This window comes from Strix uralensis, chromosome 3 (assembly GCF_047716275.1).
Source record: "Strix uralensis isolate ZFMK-TIS-50842 chromosome 3, bStrUra1, whole genome shotgun sequence".
Taxonomy (NCBI): Eukaryota; Metazoa; Chordata; class Aves; order Strigiformes; family Strigidae; genus Strix; species Strix uralensis.
Window position 1 is genome coordinate 105246061 of NC_133974.1, and position 13112 is coordinate 105259172.

General features: G+C 35.2%; 1 protein-coding gene across 1 annotated transcript in view; it reads right to left on the bottom strand.

The window, feature by feature from the left end:
- The window catches only part of USH2A (usherin), a 391068-nt gene that overhangs the window by 321038 nt on the left and 56918 nt on the right, over positions 1 to 13112 (bottom strand). The window contains exons 11-12 of the mRNA XM_074863712.1: positions 5814 to 6009; positions 1926 to 2567 (exon numbers count right to left, since the gene is read on the bottom strand). Of these exons, the coding sequence (XP_074719813.1) occupies positions 1926 to 2567; positions 5814 to 6009 (838 nt within the window). The remainder of the gene's footprint in view (positions 1 to 1925; positions 2568 to 5813; positions 6010 to 13112) is intronic.

A 13112-nucleotide genomic window follows, 5' to 3' on the forward strand; every position in this document is an offset into this window, starting at 1 on the left:
AGTTTGAATTTTTTTCCATTGGCAACTCTTCCTGCATTAAGATTTTGGTAACTTTTGGAAGCCTCTCAAATTTTATCAAAGCACACAGAAGATATGCCACAAGGGGACATTATTTTAAATACCACTGACTATAACAGACTTATAATCACACAGAAAAAAGTCAAAAAAAAACCCAAACACAGGAAAATGTATGACCTGTACTTTGACTAAGGAAACTTGGATCACAGAGTTGAAATATCCCAACAGCCTAAGAAGTCCTCAGTATGTTTTTAGGGGTGCCAGTTTTAATTAATTGTGTGCTTTTAATTAGGCTGTGTTTGCTACATATACACTTGTAGTACATTTTCTTATCTTTGTCCCAAGGCAAAGCCATAGGACATGTTTAGAGTACTTGAAACCATACTTCTACAACTTAACAGTAGTATTACTAGCAGGTTATACTCACTCTCCTTTGGAACATACTAACAAAGAATATTTATATAAAAGTTAGATATATTAAATGTCTAAATGAGCTCACACTGCAATCAACAGGAAAATGTCAGTGAAAATACTGTAGCAGTACAATGCTTTTACAATGATAAGGATTTACACTTTGCCCTGCAGAGGAGAGCTCAGTGTTCAGCACATACGTGCTTATACTTATTACTTAGAAAATTTAAAAATAATTCTTACAGCAAGATTTTTTTTTTTTATTTTTATTTTTTTTTAACAGGAACTATTGTGGAAGTATTCCTTTGAGTGCCATGTAAGCTTTTCTACAAACCAGTCTGTTCATACTATCAATTAAACCTTTTTAAACCATTTAGTTCTGCATAAACCCTGGCCTTTCTTTTTCAAGGACAAGGGCGGTCACTGACTCGGGAAGCCTTGACATCACTCCTCTGCCGATCTCTGATTAAGTGGCTGCTGTAGAGGGTTAGCAGGTCAAATAGCACTGGAGGAGGAACTAAGAAAAACAGAACGCTGCCTTATTTATTAGTATATGTACCTAAAATAATTTAAATGAAAGTATTTTTAAAAATACTTAATGGAGGTTAAGCAGCTTTTTTAACCTCTGTTCAAATTATTGAATGGCATATTAAAACCAATGGAGCTATAATGTACCTTTTAATGTGACCTGCTGCTTTAATAAATTGCATATGTATTTAACTTGAACTAAATCTATCTGTTTAATATTATTACTAAGGGTAGGTTAATATTACCTACAGTTTCACTTTACCCACCTACTTTTTAAAACAAAAACATTAAAATATAACTACAGAGCTTTCCACTTATAATGCACATTTAAAGTCTGTTTACAGTAATATGGTACAAAATCTTGAACTGATACGTAGCAACTGCAGTATCACTTACTTGTAGGACCGAACTGTAAGCGGTCCTTGTGAAAGCCAGCACATCCTCAACACACCAAGGCAGGTGAATGCTTTTTAAGTGGCATGTTTGCCAGCCTCAGTAAAGTTTAAGCAACCACCTCTGTGCCTCCTGTCACGCTCACCTTTATGCATGAAGTGCCCTTCCTGAAGAGTTTGCAATCTGCCTTCCAAATCCACGTTTTTATTATGAGGATAGCTGCTGTTCATCAAACTATGCCAGTTTACATCTTATTCAGTGAATGGGCCATGACAATTTCTGTATTTTCTCAGTATCTGGAAGAACTAGGCTTAACCTTATTTTGGTCAAAACTGCAGTAATAACACAAATTATACAATCTCTGGCAATAGAATAAATATTTGATGGCCATCAGGACATTAATACTTTCTTCTCACTCACACAGTTAGGACAAAGTGGAAAAATAGTTAATAATGTGTCAGAGACATGTCAGACATGAAGCTGTCTAAACACATATTAAAAACTGTAGAAGCTATGATGACATCCAACAAAGCAAAACTTACTACACCAAATAGATTGTCTTCCAATTTCCTTACCTGGTTTACACTCATTACACCTTCTTCCCTGACGCTGAGGCAAACAGACACACTGTCCAGAAATGTGGTCACAAACTGTTCCTGCCAATGTGCCCAGAGCATCACAGTCACAACGCTGGCAGCCGAGGAGGTTGCTCATGCTGAGGTTGTACGTATGAAGCATGCACCGACTGCACTGAAGGCCAGTTACACCAGCTTTGCAAGGACACTGTCCTGTTGATTTGTCACAAAGCAGAGAGCCATCTACTGTACCTGCCTTATCACAGTTACATGGCAGACAAACAAAGGAAAGATTTTCCTGTACTTTGTAGTAGCCATCTAGGCACTCGTTGCATTGTCTTCCTCCAACGTTTGGTTTACATGCACATTGCCCTGTCTTCGCATCACACACAGTTCCAGAAAATGACCCCGCAATGTTACATTCACAAGCCTTACAACCAGTTACATCCAGCCCATAAAAGTTGTCCATGCACGTGTCACAGTGAAGCCCTTTCACTCGTTCTTTACAACTGCACTGCCCAGAGAGAGGGTTGCAGAATTGGTTCACTGAGCCGTGGCTGTTGCACCAACAAGGCTCGCATCCATCTTCATTAGAATATCTGAGAGCTTTAAAACCAAAATTGCAACTATCACACCTAAGACCTGGAAAGAGAAAAGGTATTAATAAAAAAAGCAGAAAAGCTATTCATTTCAATTTTAAAAAAGGATAAATACACTACACTTGGGAAAAAAAAAAAAAAAAAAAGGCGAGAAAGGAAAGGACCAATATTCTCCACTAGCATAATTAACAGGAATGACAGGGCTGTACAAATCAATTGAATAACAGTGGCATCCCAAAAATCTGTTTACTTTTCCAATTTGTCTCAGAAGCAATGCATTTCTGCTGGCTTCTCAGTACAATTTAAGATACTTCTGCAAGAGATTCTTTGTAACATTTCTAAGACAAACCAGAATTAATCTCTTTGTCCCCCAGAACAGGACCTGTTGCACAATTAATGCTTAGGTGAACTCTTCACCCTGTATCACAAAAATACAGTATACAGGCCTCTCAATCTGTTCTGATAACAGATTTATATATTGTATTAAAAGCATTAAATATACTCTAGGACAACACAAGTTAGACTAATTACAATGAATGATTTACTTAACACTGTACGTCAGTTTTAACATTGATTACATTTATGTTAGTGTTTATCATTAGCCCTTACTGAAAGCAGAAAATGTTTTCCATAAAATGAATTATTTTTATCTAAATATATGATTTAGTTAACTCCTGCAGTACATTAAAATCCAAACTGTTTTCTTTATCCTGTAGTTTTATTAGCTTTGTTTTCAAAGTCATCACTTGCGTTATCCCTGCCCCAAGGGATGGCATTTGTATTTTAGTTTATAAAATGTACATTACAAGAAAGCAAACTAGATTATTGTATGAAAAATGCAAATTCACAGTTATGTATTTTCCCTTGCGATGGGAAAATCCTTCACTATGAAGCCATCACTTAATTATTGCATACAGAAAAATATAAATACAATGTTCTAGCAAAATATTGTCATCATTTAAAAAAATACAAAACCATACAAAAATACATCTAGCAACTTACATGTAGAAAAATAAAACTAAAAATGGTAGGAAATGCATTATACATATGGATAAAAACTCAAAAACTCCAACAGAAGGCAAGTTCTTTTAACAGTGATGAATGACTCACCTAAGGCATATCATTTAATTTCAATAAGGAAAATAAAAAAGGACTACTATTGCTGCAAATTTTAAAAATAACTGTATTGTTAACAAGAATTATGACTCATTTTGAACTATTAAAATTGGTCTACATGGATTCATATCATATCAGTTTTAAAAATATGCGCAGTGCTTATTTGAATATGCCATACATATTCCTGACAGGTAATCTATTCCTAACGATACTGAGGAAGGCCTACAGGGCATCACATTCAATGTTAACAAGTACAGGGGAGTTAGCACGCTTGGCATTTAATTCACATTCTTCTACCTTTTTATTCTAGATGAATGACCTACTTTAATAAAATTATTGGTGCTAATGTATTTTACTGGTGATAGAATCATTAGTAAGATTTAACAGTTGTGTTAACTCTAACAGTTCATGTTTCATAACACTGCAGTCCATAGTTGCATTTTTCTGTTATCGTGTTTGTTTAAATAGATAAAATGGCAATAGACAGATTGCTCTAAAAACCAATTTAGAAATCCAAAGAGGAAAGCTCTGTGTTAAAGTTTGCTGCACACGTTCCAATATACAGAAGCTTTTTTACAATTGGTTTGGAAAACAAAAAAAAAGAATCCGGTCTGGAAAGAATTAGGTCTTTATCCTGCAAACAACCACTTGCATAACTACAGCCCCCCCACCATAGTTACAGATAAATTTGCAGAAACCATAGACTTACACATTTTTTGTATTATTATTTCAGTGGAAATGAAAATAATTCTTATTGTTTTCATCAAAGGGAGAAAACATTTAAAATAGTATGTAGACAATCAAATACATCAGAACCAGATTGTGCATTTCTTGTATATCAAACTCCCACTGAGTTAAGAAATGTTTTCACAGATGCAAACGTGAAATGTAGGCAAAGAATATAGAATTAAGAATGCTCTGAAGTCCTTTTTATCGAATGTAGAGAGTGGGTTTAAGAAGCACAGAGGTTGTTTTTTACTCTTAGCACCCTTTTTATCGTACGGAAAACATAGGTACTTGTCATTCCACAGGAAAGAGGACAGAAACTGTTCAGGCTTATGTCTGTTTAGAGTTATTTTCATTATTTGTTGTTATTTTGTATTTGCCTTTGGAAATTAGAAGGAAGAAGAAACAGACTCACAAGATTACAAATAAGTCAATATTCACAAGTCAGTGAGTTATAAATTAACATATACTTGAACATTGTTAATACAACTGGTTAGCTAAAGTAAAAAATAGATTACTAATTGTGCTAATAAAGCAGAAAAGGTTCTCTCTTTTTTTTTTTTTTTTTGAGACATGGATAGTCTGAGACATGTACAGTTACCATGCAAGGCTCACTTTATCAGGAAATTCTCCTTGCATAATATTGCCATACATCAACATTTCAAAGTGTATTATATATACTGTGTATTTTGGGCACTTGATAAATTTTGTCCTTATGTGGCTGTGGCTCCCCTCAAATATGCTGGAAGTAATAAATTGCTATAATCAAATCTAATTTCTGAAAAATACCTGTGGGAGTAACAAACAAAAAAGCACGTCTTGTAAAAAAAATGATAAATAACACAGAAGGTAGCAGTTTATTATAATCAGCTTGGCATTGAATTACAAAATTAAAATTATGTGGCCCTTGATAACTAACCCTAGCTATGTACATGATCTGTGGAATTATGTTGACTTATTTTGCATTTCATAGGAACAGTTCAAAGAAATATAATAGAAAAAAATGGATAGATTTATCACAAAGGACCCTGTAGCACAGAATATTTTGAGAAAAAAATCCATTTATTTTGGTCTATTAAGAAAACTAGCATGGAAACGATTTTCTTAGAACTCATTAAGTATAAAACATTTTGAAAAAGTGTTAATTTCCTAAAAGAAACATCTATGCAGTAAGCAAATTACATTATTTCTGTGACTTATTAGTATGGAGCTATGTAAGCTAATGTAGCTATGCCGTAAAGAAACTTCTAAAGGGTTGATTAAACTAAGCTTCAAGCTGTAGATTGATAGAATTATTAAATTAATAATTTTTCAACAGTTAATTTCATTCATTTTTATAATCTGCCTTCAGCAAAGAAGTTTACTATACTTTTCATTTAGAAACCGAGTGTGTTTTATTTCCAGAGAAAACAAGAAAAATGGCTCCAAACTCTTGCATTACACATACCAATAACATTTGCTTTGCACTTGCACTGGCCTGAATTTTGGTGACAGGTAATATCTCCATTGACTGTCCCAGAGGTATTACAGTTACAGGGACTGCAGCCATCAGGGTTTGACTGTTGTAGATTGTAGAATCCTTCCTGGCACTGATTGCATTGTCTGCCAGACACATGTCTCTTACAATTACACTGGCCTCCAATCTAGAAAGATACAAAATATTATAGAATGATGAACATACCTATTTTTAGATGATACATTCATTAGCAACAAGAATGGGAGTATGAGTCGGGGAGGAGAAAACTTTAAATGGAACAGAAAAAAAAAATAAGCCTATGTAACACATACTTTTTTAATTTGTTGAGAGAGAGAAAAAAGAAATATTAAATAGAGCACAACTATTCAATTTTTAAATAGAGTTTAAAAGATCTGTTCTTTCAAAACAGAAGGAAAAAAGAATTGAGTAAACAATGTGGCAATATGTACTATCTGGACAGAGAAAACTGCAAAGAATAATTACAAAATTGCATTGTATAAATGGTGACTGTATTAAAACAAACAGTACTTTTTTCAGATCAGTTACTGCAAAACACTATCTTTTTCAAAGGTCAAGTTTTGCATTTTTTTGCTCCAACCATATGCTTACTTATTTTAGTGAAAATGTTAGTGAAATAAGAACAAAGCAAAGTCGAAAGATTTCCTTTCTGATTACTCATCCAAGATAAATTTTCTCTTCCTTTAGAGAAGGATGTCACCTAACAGCTCAGTATCTGAAACCCTCTCCCTCTTTTCTTGGTTCAGCTGGGTTCCAAGTGTGGCACTTCAGTGGTGGGATATAAAGGTCCTCTCCTACTCCCTAAATGAGTAGCATTGCTATCTGGAAGGAGCTAAGGCATCCTTTGTTATGCCTGGGCCATGATCTGGGAGTACATGTCTCATCTTGCGCAAGATTAAAGGACTCCTGGAAAGCTATCTCAATTTCAAACCTCTAAAAGCCAGAAAAAACCCAATATCTATATTTATCACTTTCCTATATGGTGGGAAAACTGGCCACAGGGAAAGGGCAATGGCACAGGGACAGGGAAACAAATGGAAGACATCAGTCAATACACAACACATGAGAACAGGGAGTCAAAGCAACACAGAGATGCAGATGTGAATTGGCAAAAGGTTTAGGATTCATAATCAAGGAACTTAAACTACCTTTTCTCACTCAAGTATTCTGGGGAATGCAGAGATCACACCAAACAATTAAACTCTGCATTATAAGGAATTTTCTTTGGGTCAGTGTATTTTTTCCAGTGCAATATTTACAACTAAGAAAAACTACAGTGATTCAAAACTAGTTATTCAAATACAACATCAACAGCTGTAGCTCAATCTACTTCACTTTTAATTAGGTACCAGAACAAAAATTTCTCTTAACAGCTGTCTCTCTCATTTTACGCCTATGAGTCAAGCAAAGGTGAAACAACAGGAGAGTCCTGTGGCATTAGAGACAAAGCTACTTGGAAGTTCCACTTAAAATAAATGTTATTATCACACCCTTCAATCTATAATGAAGATCTAAGCTCTATTAATACAAGATAAAATAGAGTATTTCAACATCTAATAGTAAATTCTCAGTGCAGAAAACACTGAAAGTTAGAGAAGCATGTACTCCTACCCCTTCCTCATAAAAGGATTCTGTAGTCCAATAAAACCTCTTCAATATGCTTTCATGATAGCGATCTATCACTGATATATCATCAGTCACATTTTTCAGGAAGATGAAGATATTAGAAAGGCAAGAAAACAATATTTTATAAACAAAAGGCAAGACAACAGCAAGTACAAAAAGGTAAGAGTTAAGAGACCACAAGAGCAGAAAAAACAGCAACAAGGATTTTCAAGTTACTCCCTTTTAGACTGGATTTGATCTAGATATTTAGTTTATTGTAAGAGGCTCAGTCATGCATCACAGCTGTTCATCAGAGAACTCACATGTGAAAAGCAACTCTGAGTTTAATCCTAAATGAAGAAAAATACCTAGTTTAATATGTAACTGTAAAATAAACATTTTGTGTTAGTGATCATGGCATACTCAGATTACACAATAGCAAGTATTATATAAAGATATCTCATTAGCACTCAACAAACATATAGCTCATACCCAAAAAGACTTTAAAGTTACTCCAAAGACTACCACATAAAGGAGAGCATTACATGCAAAAAGTCAAAATCAGATCAAAATAAGGAAGTTAAGTAAGAGAGGACAACCACTACCAAATTGTAAAACCAGAATAAGGAAACACAAAAATCAACTTTTAGAAAGCAACACGCTTAAGGTATGAAGGAAAAAAAAATATTTTTCAAATGTCAGAAACAAAAGAAGACTACCAGAGAATCAGTGAGGGCAATAAATAATTAAGTGGTATGATTATTATCTAAAATTCATATTGGACATCAGAACTTTTCACTAAGAGGGAAGTGCAGCATCAGTAACAGGTTGCCCAGAGGCAATGTGGAATCTCCAACCCCAGAGGTATCAAGACTCATCCAGACAAAATCATGACTGACTGGATCTAGCATTGACAACAAGCGTGATCTGAGCTAGAGCAGATGACCAACTAATACTTGTGTGATTCTGTGTAGCATTCGGAAAGAGAAAACCACAACAGAGATTGCAAAGAAAGTATTTCACAGCTGTTCACCATGAAAGAGGTGTTACCATTCTGTATTAGGAATGATTTTCAAGACTGATTTCAACCCAAAATGTCAGAAGGAAAGATTTTAGCAAAATCTCATCTGCTGAAAAGTGACTACACATGAGTCAAGAGTTCTAGATGAACTGAAGTATAAAATTACTCAGTTATTAATTGCTTAAATCAACCCCAGTAAAAAAAGAATAAAATTATAAAAGTTACATCAATCTCCCTAAAAGGCTGTAAGGAAGATTCTGAGATCCACATACTAGCAGCCTTTTTCTGTACGGAGCAAATTACTAGAAATGAACACATGAGTTTGATATATTGGAAAAGACTGGTACTTTTTTTGCAAAGAAAAATCATGCTTCGTGATTCTACTGCATTTCTTTAAGTCAGCAACATCTGGAAATATTGCATATACTGAACCAAATGGATGATCAAAAAGTCAAATTAATTTCTACATCAAGAAGTACAAATTTAACGCCTGGGGAAAACCAATTCTGACTATAGGTAGACAGTGATGAGTCCAAAGTTAGCTATTATCACTCGAGAAGAGCTGTTAAAGTGGCTCCATTCCGCCTAAAAATAATTTGAAAGCTCCGAGACAGTTAAAAAGGCAATGGGAACACTGGCATTATTAGGAAAAGAACTGAAAATTACACAGAAAATGTCATAAATATCTATTATGTATCAACATTTTGCACAATTTGTATATCTGGTTACCATCTCTAAAATAGAAGAGGTTGCAGAGTGAATAGAATAAGCAAAGATACAAATGAAAGCAGACTAAAAAAAGACTTTTCAGTTTGGAAAGAGATGACTAAGATGAAGGGAATGCATGTCTATAAAATCATGAATGGCTTACAGAATGAATATTAATTATTTCTCACAATATAAAAAGGAGAGAACACCCAGAAAATTATCAGAAAGCAAACTTAAAAGAATGAAAAAGTACTTTTTCTATACACTTCTAAGTGTACAGAAAAATACACTTTTTTGAAGTGCATTAAAAATGAGTTAGATTAATTCCATATGTGGACACCAAACATGACAACTCAGATGAAACCCCTAGGTTTGGCTCAGGTAGTCCCAAAACCATAAATAACTGGAACCTAGAAAAGTGTATCACAGAAGCATCATGCTTCTTAACACCAGCTTCTGGTAACTATCAGAGAGGATGCTAGATGGAAGTCTCATTTCATCCAGTATGGCTGTTCTTACCATAAATACATGGAAACCCAAGTCTAACTGTGAGCAGATGGTAGCCATTTCCTGATGCAACAAGTGAAATGTGTAGAATACCGAATGCTAACAGAAGCAATGAGCATAATTTTAAGTGTCAAGCTATTACAAGAAGCAGTAATTTCCATTCCATTCAGTTGCAGAAAATATATGTCCCCAAACTTTCTCTTAATAGGGTAAAACAGTATGCCAGAAGAATAAATATAACTCTTCAGAGTGAGGAAGAAATATCTGGCCAACTGAAGAATGCAATCTAAATTTTCTCCAGGAACCAGCCAATGAAACCACTTGGAGATTTCCTTGTATTAATTTCCTCCTATCTAGCTGTCACGCAGAAAAGAGTTTTCCATCTGTAATCAATACAACTGGCAACTGGTTTCCTGGTTTTAAAAAGGGTGAAAGTCTTTTCTGGCAGTTAGAGGAAGGTATAGGAAACTAAAGTTTTTGTTAGAGAGGGAGGCTTATCAGATTGCTTCTTAATAGGTCTGAAAATAGGTTTCTATGTACCAGATTAGAGGATCTATAAATAATCCACTGACATTCTTCCATAACACTGATTTCAAAGCCTTGTGAAAAAAAGTCAAGCAGAAAAAATTCTATAGACAAGACAAAAAGGAGCCTCTGATTGTATTCACAAATTACTATTTTGTTTTTGTCTTAGCCGTAAGTGACTAGAAACCTTTCCATTCTGCTGCTTCAGCCATTTTCTGTCAATATAGGATATCAAGATGAAAGATATCTATTGAAGTTTAGCCTCTGAAATACAAAATAACAAATTCAATTATATAACTCCACTTTAACACTGCCTTCTATACTAAATATCAGCTAAGGGAAATATGCCACTGTAATGTACCCCATATTACACAGGTTTTGACTTTCATATACTACATACACTTCAAGTAGCTGTGCAGAATTTTAGATTAAAAGTTGAGAAATATGCTCCAGATAAAAATAGTAGATGGAGGGGGAAAAAGTAGTTAAAAGGATTTGTAAAACCGGGAATGTTTTTAAGGTTCTGTAATTGCCTGCCCTGGATGCTAAGCTCGTTAATATTCTCAGTAGCAGACTCTGAAGACAGAAGAGAGAATATGCTTACAAGCCTCAGATCACCCCAGCTCAGATGTAGAGCCAGCACCATCATGACCCTGAGGGCACCAACCAGCCTTAATGGCCCTGATCAGCCTTACCTGGGGCCTCCACTCACACCCTCTACCCACAGCCCAGGAGCTCCAGATAAGCTCCAGTCTGTGCATCCTCACCTTGCCTGGGCTATGCTGCAGTTGTGCCTGTCCCCTGCCTCCTAGAGGGATCCCTTGGACTTAGGCTGAAGCCATATCTTCAGTCTCATCTCCTGCTGCCTCCAGACTGGACTCCCTGGATGGACCCTGGACCTGATTTATCACTTTGCCTTGCCTGGGTTGTCAATGGACCTGTTATGAGCATTTGGCCTGAGCATTATGAGCTACTATGAGCATTCGGCCATGTTTCGATGCTGCAGGACCGTGCCCTGGTCTGTGTGGGCACTCCTGTGCTGGCATCACCCTTGGCAGGTTGATTTTCAACATCATTTTTACTCTTTGAGTAAATATTCTAAAATCAGTAAAGGTGAAGTAAATGCAGAAGTTCAAAACGCAACACATAGCAAGGAGACATCAGACGTGAAATAAAGAAAAATTGTGAAGAAAGAATAATGTGGAAAATAACCTGGAAGTGATACTGAGCCTCCACAAATTAATTATGAACAATATGATACCATGCTAGAAAAGGTAAATGTCATTCTGCAATGTACTGAAAAGACATCTCATATTTAAGACATGAGAAAGATAGGTAAGGCTTCAGTTCAAATAGTTGAATGGTACAACACAAATTAGAAAGAGTACAGTAAAAAGCAATTAAAAAATAGTTTTAAAGAACAGGAATTTTAGCAAAAGAGAAAAGTGAAGTTAAGGCACTCAAGTTCATATGAAAATTGGTCACTGCACAAATTTAGGAAAGAAGCTAATAATTAGGCTTAATTTGGGGGAAATTTGGCTTTAAAAAATGGAAAATAAAGAAAAATAGTATCTTTAATTTCTCTGTACAGGCAGAGAAGCACCAAAATAATCCAGAAGCACTGTGAAATGCTTGGTAATGGATACTGTTACAAAGAAGTTGTACAAGCTGACAAATGTTTATAATGCTGCGGAAATAGGTGTACCACAGGTTATATTATGGAAATTACATCAAAATGGGCAGAACTAACCATTTCTATAACAACATAAAAATCTAAGTGGATTATGAGGCAAAGTGGTTGTTGTTATTACTATTATTATTTCTGTAAATCTAGCTTACTCTAGAAACAATGGTATCATTGAGAATACTGGTAGCAATTAATATTTAAAGATTTTGTTAACCAGAACTTCACCAGTTGCATACTGGAGATATTACTGAACCCTCCTCTCCTCTCCCCAATCTAAATACTATCTGTCATTTAAAGAAACAGCCTTTAATTATACTGGTTATAGAAGAGCTGAAAGCAATCTGTTCTCCTGTTGCTTATGCCTGACAGGCCTGGTTCTGACCCAAACAGTAAGCAGACAGAAACAGCCTATCTATTAACATGACCATCTTGCTACTAAATCACTTATGGAAAATATCTGTCTAGATTGTTCACTATGAAAATGAGTCTAGCCGAGCATTACTACCAAGTGTTGGCGTATCTTGGGACTTCATAATTACAATTGTTATTTGATACAGAAAATCACTGATGCTGAGTTAGCATATATCCCTTGTGTCATTTATAATTTACGTATGAAACACACATTAGCCCCATATTCTTGAATGTAAACAGTTACAGAAATATGCAAGCAATTTCCTCCTGCAGAAATCACAGCTACAGCATCACTGTTCCTAATCAGGAAGCAGACTACCTGAGATTTCTGAATTTTAGATATAGTAGCAGTTCACGTTCCTTTAGACTGTATTGGCAATCACTCTTTAAGTGGGTACACTAATCTAAGTCATCACATCGAGAACCAGAAATGCAGACAGAAGCCTGTTCAGAAACCCTCCCAATGTCCAGTTACTAAACTGATATAAGGATTTAAGAGGAGATTGAAGTACCCAGGACAAACAGTGACATATTCCAAAGAATTGTCTTAATTATTGTTTGGGGTACAGCAAACTATTTAGCCATAGTGCTCATCTAATAGATAATCAACACGTACATATCATGGTCTCAGAAATATATCTTCTGACTACTTAAAATCTTGTTGACCATATGCATACGTAAAGTATAAAATGGAATTTGCTGAAAAAAATAGCTGGTCTAAGCCTTTCTGAAGGTTTAAACCGTCTTTTTCTCCTTGGATATCCCTATAATTTCAAATAGCTATTCT